Source organism: Tachypleus tridentatus, chromosome 8, assembly GCF_004210375.1.
Source record: "Tachypleus tridentatus isolate NWPU-2018 chromosome 8, ASM421037v1, whole genome shotgun sequence".
Classification (NCBI taxonomy): Eukaryota; Metazoa; Arthropoda; class Merostomata; order Xiphosura; family Limulidae; genus Tachypleus; species Tachypleus tridentatus.
In genome coordinates, this window is record NC_134832.1 from 144,198,173 (window position 1) to 144,213,932 (window position 15,760).

The 15,760-nt window shown below is 33.1% G+C and overlaps 1 protein-coding gene across 1 annotated transcript in view; it reads right to left on the minus strand.

Annotated features, from left to right (window-relative positions):
- LOC143223670 (uncharacterized) overlaps positions 1-15,543 on the minus strand; it is a 29,574-nt gene extending 14,031 nt beyond the window's left edge. The window contains exons 1-2 of the mRNA XM_076451924.1: positions 15,141-15,543; positions 9,555-9,737 (exon numbers count right to left, since the gene is read on the minus strand). Of these exons, the coding sequence (XP_076308039.1) occupies positions 9,555-9,737; positions 15,141-15,410 (453 nt within the window). The 5' untranslated portion in view covers positions 15,411-15,543. The remainder of the gene's footprint in view (positions 1-9,554; positions 9,738-15,140) is intronic.
- Between the last annotated feature and the right edge of the window lie 217 nt (positions 15,544-15,760).

Consider the following 15,760-nt stretch of genomic DNA (forward strand, 5'->3'; position numbering starts at 1 on the left):
TTATAATAATAGGCCAATTATATTTTTAACTTTACATTCTTTATTTAATCTCACAAAGTGTTTCAAAAACCAGAATTGTGTATAATATTTGAATTACACATTTATCATATTCATTGCCAACAAGAAGTTTCACTTAATACAGAGCTCGTCAGGATTGAGCTGGGACACAATAAGCACAGCAGTAGGACTGAATAAAGGATGTAGAATTAAACATATAAAAGGTATAATACTAATGTCTTATGACAAACATATTTCATTAAATTTATATTCATTTAGACCATAATTATATTATGTACTTGTCTACAACACAATGATGGTTTTAGCCACTGGCCTGTGTTCCTGGATTCTCACCTGTTATAATAATCCACATTTTGCTTACAATAGCTGGGATATGACTTGCTGAAAGTTGCTTTTTGGATGGTCTTAACACCCAAAATTAATCCATATTCCTTTGTTTTCTAATAAAATTACACAAGGAATATTTCCATTTTTTAAATTCAAATCCTAATCTCAATCCATCTTTATAATTTGAATGTACGAATATTTTGCATTAGATAAGACTAATACATATGTTTCCACAACGTCATGTTTTGTAGCATAACACTACCTATCAAATGCCAAACACTGTCGAAATGTATGTCTGATATATTCTTTCTGTGGAATAACAACAACAGATAGAAAGTCTACATGCTGTAATGCAACAATAAATACAAAGAGTTTTTTTTGTTTTAGATACTAATTTGACAGGCCAGTTGGCAAGGAGATAAATCTCAGAGCATTAGTGTAAGCAAAATGACATAGGTTCAAATACTGGTCAGGGCAGATTTCATCACATCCTGATACATTATATTGGTGACAGATTAGTGGTCATTCCACCTGACCTATAGGTGTTATATCATCCTGTGTGTTCCTGTACATATTTCAAGCAGTTAGCTTGGTGTGTAAGTGTGAAATAGGCTTGTTGATAGTGTGAGTTATGGATTATACATGTAGCTGAGTTGGTGATATATCAAACCATGTGTTCACGTTTCACTCAACAGTTGGCCTGGTGTGTAAGTGTGAAATGGCCTGATGCATGTTGGTTGCATAACATATTTGTATTACACCTTGAAGATGAATTTTAATGTTCAGGATAGAGGGTTGTCTCAGAGTACTAGAGTGAGGTCATGCACCAATCAGGAACACCCTAAGGCCTTATAACATCCTTACCTTATAGGATGTTGCTGACAAAGAGTTTAAAACAGATGATCATTTAGAAGACACTTCAAAGTGTCCCTCACTTTTCTAGCATAAAACACTCACAAAAACAGCTAGTTTTGTTCAGCTTACTTGAAGATACATTCTGAGAGAGCAAGTATAACTTACCTCTCCCTAATAAAGTTATGCTTTAGACACAATTAAAGGAATAAATAAATAAATAGAGACACATACACACACAAACCCAGGGATCCACAAGTTTGAGTACAGAGGATTTTTTCTGTATACAAAAAAAATGCCATATTATCATTCCTATTTGATATAAATTATCTAAAACATACAGTTACAGACATTATGAAGGAAAGATTTGGGACCAATACTGTACCATCAAAATGAATAATAAATTAAATAAAGAACTTTGTTAATAAATCTGAAAAACTTGTGTATTATTTGATAAACAGACTATGTTTTGTGTGATTGCAGCATTTAACCACACAGATACTCTCTTATCTTATAAATATTCAAGTTTCTCATAATTACCAATCAATCACATCTTTCTTATTTTAGTCTATTTAAATTTTCTACTAGGTGGAGATAACTAATAAAGATTACCAGCCAATGTCACTGAAAGAGTCTTTATCTTAATAAACCAAAAGCTCTTAAAACCTTATCAGGCAAGGTTTAGGATATGTTACAAGTTGAAGAGAACCATCAGCTATCAGCTATAAAACCTTCCCAAGGACTCTTCTACTCAACAGACATTATAAATGGTTCACCAGCACTTGACACAGTTCCTGTTTTAGTTTGCACTTGCTTCTTCAAAAAACAACAAAATTAAATCTACAACATCACAGTAAAATATTGTGAAAAACAAAAACAAACATTCAACTGAAATCAGTATTGACTGTTGGGGAGGCAGATTTTATACACCAATCAGATAGGCCATGCAAATGTCGAATCTGACAAAAATTTGAAAAGGGATGCCAACCTTTATTTTTGTTTCTAGTTAACTAAGAAAAGTTGTCTTAAAAAAAAGTTAACTGCAAGTATAATTATTTTCCCCAGACTCTTCTTAATTTATCTATTGTCTTCTACAAGTCACTATCAAATAAGCTTTTCATCCAGAACTAGAACTCATCACTTGTGATGGATGAAGAGAAGTAAGACTTTATGAAATAGTATTTATATATAATACTTTAAAAATTATGGTTTAGACACAGTAAGCTGATGAAAACCACTTATACAAGTCAGTATAAATTCCACTTCAGAAAATACCAGAGATCAGAACAAAGTCATAAAAAGCTTAACTCTGTCCTATACTGCTGAAAGAAAAGATATTTATGAACTAATTATGCCAAAATTATATTCTTTATTTTGAAAATTTTGTTTTGTCATTTTATACTTCATTTGAATTATGAAGTTGCAGAATAACATGAAATCTTTTTCATGAAAAAGCATGAGGTAAACCATTAGGTTATTTAGCACTTGACTGTTTCAAGTTGCATTTCATTAAAATGTTGCTGTTTTAGGCCTTGTTTAAATTAGGCTTTATCAGTGTGGTGTAACATGTGTGTGTGTGTGTGTGTGTGTGTGTGTGTGTGTAACTGATTTAAAAACTGTTACTTATATTAAACCTTCTGCTTGGTAATTTTTTAAAGTTAGCTTGCTAATAATGCTGGTATGGTAAAAAAACAGTTATTTTTACAGTACAAGTGATTATGAATACAATGAAACCATATACAATCTTTTCAAACAAATATAAGAGTTACAATCAGAGTTAAATCGTAACCAACAACTGAAAGAAAGAAGGTGACTAGTGCAAACTAAGACCAATGCATTAGGTAAATAATCCTATGTGACAAACTAAAAAGATGCTTCCAAAATTTAAGAACACCTGGATCCTTATAATGACTCAAGTATTAAGAAAGGTTTCCTACTTGGTAAGAGTTACACCATGTAAACCCTTGCTGAAAAATAAAAATAAGGATAAATTATTAAAATGCACTAATAAAAACAATTGGCACACATGACTGGAGAAAGGTTCTTTTAAAAGAAGTGTACAACAAAAGAGAACCACTGTATGTAGAAGAAAGAAGACAGGAGTTGTTATTCCAAACGTACATGGATATCATTCAAATTTCAGTTTACTGTAACAAATGTATACTATGTTGCCTAAGTGTACATGTAGGTCATTCAAATTCTAGTTTACTATAACAATTGTATCCTGCATGGTCAAGTTGTGTATGTAGCCCGAGATGGAAAGCCAGTCCTCCTATGTAAATTTTATGGAACATAGTACCAGATGCAAAAATCTTGATATGAGAAAGCTCTAAGAGTTTCATATCTGAAACTACTATAAAATTATTTTTGATTACAAAAGTATCATGAATGAACAAAAAGTGTTCCATGAGAATTAACTATAAAAATCTTGCATATTCAAAAAATGTTTCTTTCAATCATGAGAAAAAAGAACCACCTTTCAAAACTGCTCAAGCTTTGTTAGTCTACTCCATATACCTATCTGAACCAAGCATTCAAGATATTTCTTTGAAATTACATACAATAATTTTTTTTAAAGAAATCATGAAAATCAAAACTAAATACACCATACCTTGTGTTGAGTAAGCTGTCTGTATGAGTAACTAAATACATCATACCTTGTGTTGAGTAAGCTGTCTGTATGAGTAACTAAATACATACCCTGTGTTGAGTAAGCTGTCTGTATGAGTAACTAAATACATACCTTGTGTTGAGTAAGCTGTCTGTATGAGTAACTAAATACATACCTTGTGTTGAGTAAGCTGTCTGTATGAGTAACTAAATACATACCTTGTGTTGAGTAAGATGTCTGTATGAGTAACTAAATACATCATACTTTGTGTTGAGTAAGCTGTCTGTATGAGTAACTAAATACATCATACCTTGTGTTGAGTAAGACTGTCTGTATGAGTAACTAAATACATCATACCTTGTGTTGAGTAAGCTGTCTGTATGAGTAACTAAATACATCATACCTTGTGTTGAGTAAGCTGTCTGTATGAGTAACTAAATACATCATACCTTGTGTTGAGTAAGCTGTCTGTATGAGTAACTAAATACATCATACCTTGTGTTCAGTGAGCTGTCTGTATGAGTAACTAAATACATCATACCTTGTGTTCAGTGAGCTGTCTGTATGAGTAACTAAATACATCATACCTTGTGTTCAGTGAGCTGTCTGTATGAGTAACTAAATACATCATACCTTGTGTTGAGTAAGCTGTCTGTATGAGTAACTAAATACATCATACCTTGTGTTGAGTAAGCTGTCTGTATGAGTACCTAAATACATCATACCTTGTGTTGAGTAAGCTGTCTGTATGAGTAACTAAATACATACCCTGTGTTGAGTAAGCTGTCTGTATGAGTAACTAAATACATACCTTGTGTTGAGTAAGCTGTCTGTATGAGTAACTAAATACATACCTTGTGTTGAGTAAGCTGTCTGTATGAGTAACTAAATATATCATACCTTGTGTTGAGTAAGCTGTCTGTATGAGTAACTAAATACATACCTTGCGTTGAGTAAGCTGTCTGTATGAGTAACTAAATACATACCTTGCGTTGAGTAAGCTGTCTGTATGAGTAACTAAATACATCATACCTTGCGTTGAGTAAGCTGTCTGTATGAGTAACTAAATACATCATACCTTGCGTTGAGTAAGCTGTCTGTATGAGTAACTAAATACATCATACCTTGTGTTGAGTAAGCTGTCTGTATGAGTAACTAAATACATCATACCTTGTGTTGAGTAAGCTGTCTGTATGAGTAACTAAATACATACCTTGTGTTGAGTAAGCTGTCTGTATGAGTAACTAAATACATCATACCTTGTGTTGAGTAAGCTGTCTGTATGAGTAACTAAATACATCATACCTTCTGTTGAGTAAGCTGTCTGTATGAGTAACTAAATACATCATACCTTGTGTTGAGTAAGCTGTCTGTATGAGTAACTAAATACATACCTTGTGTTGAGTAAGCTGTCTGTATGAGTAACTAAATACATCATACCTTGTGTTGAGTAAGCTGTCTGTATGAGTAACTAAATACATCATACCTTGTGTTGAGTAAGCTGTCTGTATGAGTAACTAAATACATACCTTGTGTTGAGTAAGCTGTCTGTATGAGTAACTAAATACATACCTTGTGTTGAGTAAGCTGTCTGTATGAGTAACTAAATACATCATACCTTGTGTTGAGTAAGCTGTCTGTATGAGTAACTAAATACATCATACCTTGTGTTGAGTAAGCTGTCTGTATGAGTAACTAAATACATCATACCTTGTGTTGAGTAAGCTGTCTGTATGAGTAACTAAATACATCATACCTTGTGTTGAGTAAGCTGTCTGTATGAGTAACTAAATACATACCTTGTGTTGAGTAAGCTGTCTGTATGAGTAACTAAATACATACCTTGTGTTGAGTAAGCTGTCTGTATGAGTAACTAAATACATCATACCTTGTGTTGAGTAAGCTGTCTGTATGAGTAACTAAATACATACCTTGTGTTGAGTAAGCTGTCTGTATGAGTAACTAAATACATACCTTGTGTTGAGTAAGCTGTCTGCATGAGTAACTAAATACATACCTTGTGTTGAGTAAGCTGTCTGTATGAGTAACTAAATACATCATACCTTGTGTTGAGTGAGCTGTCTGTATGAGTAACTAAATACATACCTTGTGTTGAGTGAGCTGTCTGTATGAGTAACTAAATACATACCTTGTGTTGAGTAAGCTGTCTGTATGAGTAACTAAATACATCATACCTTGTGTTCAGTGAGCTGTCTGTATGAGTAACTAAATACATCATACCTTGTGTTCAGTGAGCTGTCTGTATGAGTAACTAAATACATCATACCTTGTGTTGAGTAAGCTGTCTGTATGAGTAACTAAATACATCATACCTTGTGTTGAGTAAGCTGTCTGTATGAGTACCTAAATACATCATACCTTGTGTTGAGTAAGCTGTCTGTATGAGTAACTAAATACATACCCTGTGTTGAGTAAGCTGTCTGTATGAGTAACTAAATACATACCCTGTGTTGAGTAAGCTGTCTGTATGAGTAACTAAATACATACCTTGTGTTGAGTAAGCTGTCTGTATGAGTAACTAAATACATACCTTGTGTTGAGTAAGCTGTCTGTATGAGTAACTAAATACATACCTTGTGTTGAGTAAGCTGTCTGTATGAGTAACTAAATATATCATACCTTATGTTGAGTAAGCTGTCTGTATGAGTAACTAAATACATACCTTCTATACGTTGAGTAAGCTGTCTGTATGAGTAACTAAATACATACCTTGCGTTGAGTAAGCTGTCTGTATGAGTAACTAAATACATCATACCTTGCGTTGAGTAAGCTGTCTGTATGAGTAACTAAATACATCATACCTTGCGTTGAGTAAGCTGTCTGTATGAGTAACTAAATACATCATACCTTGTGTTGAGTAAGCTGTCTGTATGAGTAACTAAATACATCATACCTTGCGTTGAGTAAGCTGTCTGTATGAGTAACTAAATACATCATACCTTAGTTGAGTAAGCTGTCTGTATGAGTAACTAAATACATCATACCTTGTGTTGAGTAAGCTGTCTGTATGAGTAACTAAATACATACCTTGTGTTGAGTAAGCTGTCTGTATGAGTAACTAAATACATCATACCTTGTGTTGAGTAAGCTGTCTGTATGAGTAACTAAATACATCATACCTTGTGTTGAGTAAGCTGTCTGTATGAGTAACTAAATACATCATACCTTCTGTTGAGTAAGCTGTCTGTATGAGTAACTAAATACATCATACCTTGTGTTCAGTGAGCTGTTTGTATGAGTAACTAAATACATCATACCTTGTGTTGAGTAAGCTGTCTGTATGAGTAACTAAATACATCATACCTTCTGTTGAGTAAGCTGTCTGTATGAGTAACTAAATACATCATACCTTCTGTTGAGTAAGCTGTCTGTATGAGTAACTAAATACATCATACCTTGTGTTGAGTAAGCTGTCTGTATGAGTAACTAAATACATCATACCTTGTGTTGAGTAAGCTGTCTGTATGAGTAACTAAATACATCATACCTTCTGTTGAGTAAGCTGTCTGTATGAGTAACTAAATACATACCTTGTGTTGAGTAAGCTGTCTGTATGAGTAACTAAATACATCATACCTTGTGTTGAGTAAGCTGTCTGTATGAGTAACTAAATACATCATACCTTGTGTTAAGTAAGCTGTCTGTATGAGTAACTAAATACATCATACCTTGTGTTGAGTAAGCTGTCTGTATGAGTAACTAAATAATACCTTGTGTTGAGTAAGCTGTCTGTATGAGTAACTAAATACATACCTTGTGTTCAGTAAGCTGTCTGTATGAGTAACTAAATACATACCTTGTGTTGAGTAAGCTGTCTGTATGAGTAACTAAATACATCATACCTTGTGTTGAGTAAGCTGTCTGTATGAGTAACTAAATACATCATACCTTGTGTTGAGTAAGCTGTCTGTATGAGTAACTAAATACATCATACCTTGTGTTGAGTAAGCTGTCTGTATGAGTAACTAAATACATACCTTGTGTTGAGTAAGCTGTCTGTATGAGTAACTAAATACATCATACCTTGTGTTAAGTAAGCTGTCTGTATGAGTAACTAAATAATACCTTGTGTTGAGTAAGCTGTCTGTATGAGTAACTAAATACATACCTTGTGTTGAGTAAGCTGTCTGTATGAGTAACTAAATACATACCTTGTGTTGAGTAAGCTGTCTGTATGAGTAACTAAATACATCATACCTTGTGTTGAGTAAGCTGTCTGTATGAGTAACTAAATACATCAAACCTTGTGTTGAGTAAGCTGTCTGTATGAGTAACTAAATACATCATACCTTGTGTTGAGTAAGCTGTCTGTATGAGTAACTAAATACATCATACCTTGTGTTGAGTAAGCTGTCTGTATGAGTAACTAAATACATCATACCTTGTGTTGAGTAAGCTGTCTGTATGAGTAACTAAATACATCATACCTTGTGTTGAGTAAGCTGTCTGTATGAGTAACTAAATACATACCTTGTGTTGAGTAAGCTGTCTGTATGAGTAACTAAATACATCATACCTTGTGTTGAGTAAGCTGTCTGTATGAGTAACTAAATACATCATACCTTGTGTTGAGTAAGCTGTCTGTATGAGTAACTAAATACATCATACCTTGTGTTGAGTAAGCTGTCTGTATGAGTAACTAAATACATACCTTGTGTTGAGTAAGCTGTCTGTATGAGTAACTAAATACATCATACCTTGTGTTGAGTAAGCTGTCTGTATGAGTAACTAAATACATCAAACCTTGTGTTGAGTAAGCTGTCTGTATGAGTAACTAAATACATCATACCTTGTGTTGAGTAAGCTGTCTGTATGAGTAACTAAATACATCATACCTTGTGTTGAGTAAGCTGTCTGTATCAGTAACTAAATACATCATACCTTGTGTTGAGTAAGCTGTCTGTATGAGTAACTAAATACATCATACCTTGTGTTGAGTAAGCTGTCTGTATGAGTAACTAAATACATACCTTGTGTTGAGTAAGCTGTCTGTATGAGTAACTAAATACATCATACCTTGTGTTGAGTAAGCTGTCTGTATGAGTAACTAAATACATCATACCTTGTGTTGAGTAAGCTGTCTGTATGAGTAACTAAATACATACCTTGTGTTGAGTAAGCTGTCTGTATGAGTAACTAAATACATACCTTGTGTTGAGTAAGCTGTCTGTATGAGTAACTAAATACATCATACCTTGTGTTGAGTAAGCTGTCTGTATGAGTAACTAAATACATCATACCTTGTGTTGAGTAAGCTGTCTGTATGAGTAACTAAATACATCATACCTTGTGTTGAGTAAGCTGTCTGTATGAGTAACTAAATACATCATACCTTGTGTTGAGTAAGCTGTCTGTATGAGTAACTAAATACATACCTTGTGTTGAGTAAGCTGTCTGTATGAGTAACTAAATACATACCTTGTGTTGAGTAAGCTGTCTGTATGAGTAACTAAATACATCATACCTTGTGTTGAGTAAGCTGTCTGTATGAGTAACTAAATACATACCTTGTGTTGAGTAAGCTGTCTGTATGAGTAACTAAATACATACCTTGTGTTGAGTAAGCTGTCTGCATGAGTAACTAAATACATACCTTGTGTTGAGTAAGCTGTCTGTATGAGTAACTAAATACATCATACCTTGTGTTGAGTGAGCTGTCTGTATGAGTAACTAAATACATACCTTGTGTTGAGTAAGCTGTCTGTATGAGTAACTAAATACATACCTTGTGTTGAGTAAGCTGTCTGTATGAGTATACACCACCAAAGGTTATAAAAGTAAGAACCAAAAGTACAGTCACAAAGATACAGAGACTTGAAACTGAGTTTATACGAACAGCATGCTTCTGAAATCTCACTGTTCTGGTCCTTGGGTTTCTTGTTTCTATATGACCATTTTCTATCTCAGACTGAAAAAAAAATCAATAAGCCAGTTGAATACAGAAGAAAAAATAAAATACATACTTTCCAAATAATACCACACAAATTATAATACTAAATCATTGATTTAAGACATTTTGTTTGCTACAAAAACATTAATGTTTCAGCAATTCTACTAGTTTGCATTTATCATGTAGCCATTTTAAATTATGACTCAAACACTATATATTTATAGGAATATTTTTTTTTTACATTTTACTAAACTGTGTGCATATAAATTCTATTAGCACATTAGACTTGCATTACTTTAACAAAAACAAAAGTCCTTATATCATAGTATTTCTGAAAATTTATGTAACAGAAATGCTCATGCCATTGATGCTTATGTTCTGTCACATCAGTTATCAACCAAAGGGATTGTCCATACATCATCATGCTACTGTGGAAGCAAACCAAGAGACAGTTTCAGTAATAAATTATAGCAAATGGCATTAGCCGTTTTCAGTGTTAGTAATGTGACAAGTACATTAAATTGGACTCCACAAACCACTGGTAAGCTCAAGCTGGGCTAGGAAACATTTATATGTCTCATTTTAATGAATTCCTCTTACATTTTTATTCACTTTTTTCTAAAAGAATGTAACAATAAATACACATACAAAAATGGATCTGTAATACTCATTGCATACTCTAGCCACTTGTACTCAAATGCTAAGGTGTTCTTCCTTAAGCCTTGCCAAGTTTCATAAATTCACGTGTCCAAGAAAAGAATTCAAGCAGCTTTTCGTATATGCATTCTCAAATTCAAATATAATATATCAATATACAGAATAGAATGTCCCAAAAGTACTATAATTTACCTGACTCTCTACATGAGCTGTAAATAGGTTAAAACATTCCTGTTGGAACAGTGAAAAGTACAACAATGATCACAGAACACAAATTTATTAAAATAATAATTTGGGGAGAAAAATTTAGACAAGAATTGGATTAACCTAGAGGAGAATCTACTATTTCTATTAATTATAAGCATGTCCATATGTCATGTAAATTTGATTAACAAGTAAACAACCCCCAAAGTCAAAGACAGAAAAAAAGCTTTTCTGGTGAGTTTGAAAAATTTATTGATATCTAAGTAATTCAACAGTATGGAAGTTCAAATTTTAGTTGGAAATTCCAACTTGTTTTTCATGTTAGAAAATACTAGTATTTATAAACAAAACCAAGTAATAACACTGAGCAGCAACTATAGCATGAACATAATGTTAGACAAAATAAAAAGAAATAGACTACCATCTACAATATATAATTATGTCCAAGTTATACAAGTCCTGGGAAAAAAAGAACACCAACCAATATAAAATAAGCACCATGGTGGAGTATTATAAAGCAACATCACATATTTAATACTGGAGAGGACAATGGTGAAACTCCCAAAGAAAAATTACTTCTGTAACTGAAGACTGTAATATGGTAACAGCAACTCTTTATAGTTGTCTAAGAATCAAGTAGAATACAAATTGAGGCATCCATGAAGAAGGTGCTCAGACTTAGCCATATGACATCTCACAACATCAATCCAATACAGTAACCCCTCTTGACAAGTTATACAAAAAATTTTAAAACTATGAAGTAGGAAATTCATGGTGGCAATTGCAGCCATACTTTTCAAAATAACTATGGTGCCTTTAAAACACCACTAACATTCACAACCACAATGACTACACTTTGCTCTTCCTTTGGCTGTCATGCCCTCACAAGTTAAATTTGTATTTCATACCACAGTAAAGGGAAAACTGCTGGGGATCACACCTACTAGACTTACAACCCACACACAAAAAATTCCTTGCTACAAATAATATATCATATAAAACTGTATGTAGCAGAAGGAGTGAAGTTTTCACTTTGATTTGCAGTAAAATATTTCTGCAGTTTGTGGAGTCAAACCATTCCACAAGCTTTAAGTAGTAGCAAGTTATTTAAGCTGGCACTCAAACAACAAACACATAGAGCTTACACAAATATTTCCAGTGACAACACGACAATCAAAGACAGCACGGCATTGAGCAAGAGAATTTGACGGGTTGTCCGGCAAGACACTAGCCGATTTGTATTGGCATGTTGGAGAGAGCATCCTTATTGACTGAAAGCCCTCGCTTGTGTAGAAATGACTGGATCTTTCTGTAGGACAATGCTGCAATCCACAATGCCTGCAGGACAAAGGACGTTTTCATGACAAATAGTGCGATTCTTTTGGACCATCCAGCGTGTTTGCCTGAATTGAACCCATTGAAAATGTTTAGGGGTGGATAGTAAGGGAAGTCTATAGAAATGGACGTCAATTCAGTGTATGATCTTCATGAAGCCATCTTCACCACTTGGAATAACATTCCAGCCAACCTTCTACAAACTCTTATGTCGACTATGCCAAAGGGAATGTTTGCAGTTATTCGTAATGGCATGTCGTGCACCTCACTACTGACACCTCTTGTTTGGCATTTCCTACCCTGTTTAGAACTTCTTTTTGGTATGGCCTTAAACTTTTGACCAGCTAGTATTTGGGCTAATTTCATAGTGTCCACATTTTCCCTATTAAATGCTAAAAAGTTTTTTAGTTTTCTTTTCCCTTTTCTTATTTTCATCTTTCGATGCTCTACTCAAACAAGTGGTTAAGTCTAACAATGCAAAATGCATATTTTGTCTTTATGTTCATTGGCCTTAAAATTTTGGCCAGCAGTGTACACAGAATTTAACGGATGCAACAGCCTACTTGGACCAACAGCCAGGTGTCTTGTTGTCCTTAAATGTTACATGATTGAAATACCCTAATGAACATGTTATTTACTGATATCAACAATTTTATGATGTTCAAAGAAAAACCAGTTTATAGAAATGTAACAAATCCTTTACTCTAATTAAAACAAGCAAAACATTAATATCAGGATTCTTGAAAAACAATAGGGTATTTATTTAACATTTCACAAATAAAGTATTCACAATTTAAAAGATACAAGGCCTGGATAATTACAAGCAACACATCCATACTCAAACACTTCTAATTCAATAATATAGCTTGATTACAACTTGTAGCAGATAGAACCAGAAAGAAATATTGTAGTTTCAAAAATTAATCTATATAATGCAATGTTTACAAACTCATTAATTAATTTCTCAGTTTCAAGCAATATGAAATCCATTCTCTATGTTCTTGAGAGTCTGACATGTCAGTCTCTATTTGATACATTATTTGCTACAGGATGACAATATTATAAATCAATGCAGAACAGTTCCCTGTTACAGACAAAATATCTGATAAATTTCTTACAGATAGAATGACACATTAATTTATAGTCATAGAGTACTGTGAGAAAAACCTCAGTGCCATCCAATGTCAATCATTGTGTCTCATTTTGAAAATACTTCAAAAATAGTATAAATAACTTTAGTCAGGTGTGAGCTATCACTACACAAAACAAACTCCAAACAGATCAACCAAAAGATAAAGGAAAATATATGAAATATAAACAGAGTTATTAACATGCACTTATATCATACCAACTACAACTGTTTCTCTAAGCAAACTTTCACACATTAATTTAACTTTCACTAGTTTTAAAGGAGAGAGTGAAACAAGACAAATGATTAGTTCTTTTACTTTAAAATCAGAGAAGATTTTAATTTTTTAAACTTTATTTTTTTATATTGCTTTAATTTAAAAAGTTTCAAAATTATCACTATCAGGTTATTTTGACTACAGAAACAAAAGGCGGTAAACCAGTTCTCTAATAAATTAAACTAAAACATTTCAAATATCAAATGAAATATCCATCTACTGATTAATATTCCTCATAATCATTTGTTTATAATTTATATTTCACTAGAAGTAGGGCTATAGATAATTTAAGTAGTCATAATTATAAATTGTACCAGGCTGTTGTATATGTGCTGGATTTTGAAAAATATCTTTTTGTTCTTTAATTTATTAAACCAAAATAAGTTCCTTTAGACTCAGTTCACTTCTGCCAACAAGTTATAAGTTTATAAATGCCACCTTTAAAGAAATGAATGTCCTTTGATACAATGAAGTCTTTAAAGGAACTTTCAACTGATCTTTAGATTGCAAACTTTTAACACATTAACACATGTCAATATGTTTAAAAAAGTGCTAATTTGTAGAAAAAAAATCTGGTGGATATGGTGGGTGAGGTAAAGTTTCAAAATAAAGTTTCTTTAGTTTCTGAACAGCAATACATGAGACATGAGGTCAAGCATTGTTATGAAGCAGCATGGATCTATTGAGGTTAACTGTAGCCAGATGTTTTCAAGACAACTTTTGATATATAAAGTCAAGTTCACAACAATATTTCTCTGCTGTGATTTTTTCTCCTGGATTTAAGAATGGAGCACACCTGCTAATGAACACCAAACACTGACCATAAGCTTCTTAAGGTAAAGAGCTGGTTTTAGAATATGTTTTAGTGCCTCTTTATAGTTACACCACTGTCCAAATCATAGTAAATTGTTGTAATTTTTTTTTGTCACAAGTGACAATTCTATGGAGAAACAGGTCATTTCTATAGCAAGTAAGTAATGAGGAACGAATTTCTACTTTTCTTGTTTGATAGTTTTCAGTCAATCAGTCAGTCTGTGAGACACCCATTTATTGAGCTTTTTCACCTTACTAATTGCTTCATAGCTGTTGAATGATGAACATTAAGTTTGTTGGCAAGTTCTCTCTCAGTCTGGCAACTATCACATTTAAGTAATGCTTTCAATTCTTCCTCATTAACGGCTGTATGAGGACAGCTCCAGGGCTTGTGTCACCAGAGTTAACTTTACTAAACCAACATTTGGCTGTACCACCACCAAATGTATTCTAACCAAGCTTCAACTTGTAAAAGAAAATTACATAAATACTAACTTTAACCATGGTGACAACAATCAATATAACTATGATTTAGTTTCTGAAATAAGAAAATAATTGAGCTTGAAATAAACCAGACGATATACTATATTACCTTACAAATCTATTATAATGCTTCTCTTCCAGCCACTATATATGAAGTTTCAAATTTGCATGTTAAAATCCGACATTTCATACGCAACAGCCTGATACTTTAAATAAATTATAGTAATTGAGTATAGCACTAGCATTTTAATTTATACAATTTATATTAATATCGCAATGCAGCTTATGCCGCTGAAATTTTATTTTTGCATGCTTTACTAGTGGCCTTAAATTAACATTTAACATATAATATTGTATGAGCTTTCCAAAAAAGTACAAAACACATTACTCCTGTAGTCGACAGCTACTGCGTCAGATGCAGAATTAGGCTTACCCTAATGTCACTACTAAAATTAAAAAATATGATTGCAGAGTACACTTAATGCTAGCACAACTACTTATAGTATCTATTTATCTCTTATACCACTTCTTTTGTGACCAACAGTTCCTTCTGCTGAGAAAGTTTCTTTTCTGTGACTCCTTGGGTGATTATTGTCATGATTACTCTCCTATAAACCTTTAAGGATAATCGCTTTACTTTCTCCTTTTCGTTTGAGAATCCGATTGCTGCACTCAGAAACTTTACGCATGTCCAAACAAACACAACGTTAAGATTTCTCTTCAGACTTAAGTTGAACAAAACGTAAACCCAATTAGAAATGAATACCTTATTTTGAGCGATTACAATTTCCATCAATTCTCCCAAACTTTAAAAGGCCATTTTAGCATATATGTATATATATAACTGTAATTATTGTAAGTTGAAGTTAGTGACTAAAGTCACTTCAAGAAAAATATGATGTTCTCTTACGCCTTAGTATCAAAGAAAGTAATTAATAAATGTGCAGACAAGTATAATTATGATACAAATGAATAAAGGAAAATGTGTAAACGACAATTTTCCTACTGCTTCATTGTTCGGGGATAGGGGTGATTGTTTCTTTGTTTTTTGAATTCGCACAAAGCTATTCCAGGGCTATCTGTGCTAGCCGTCCCTACTTTAGCAGTGTAAGACTAGAGGGAAGGCAGCCAGTCATCACCACC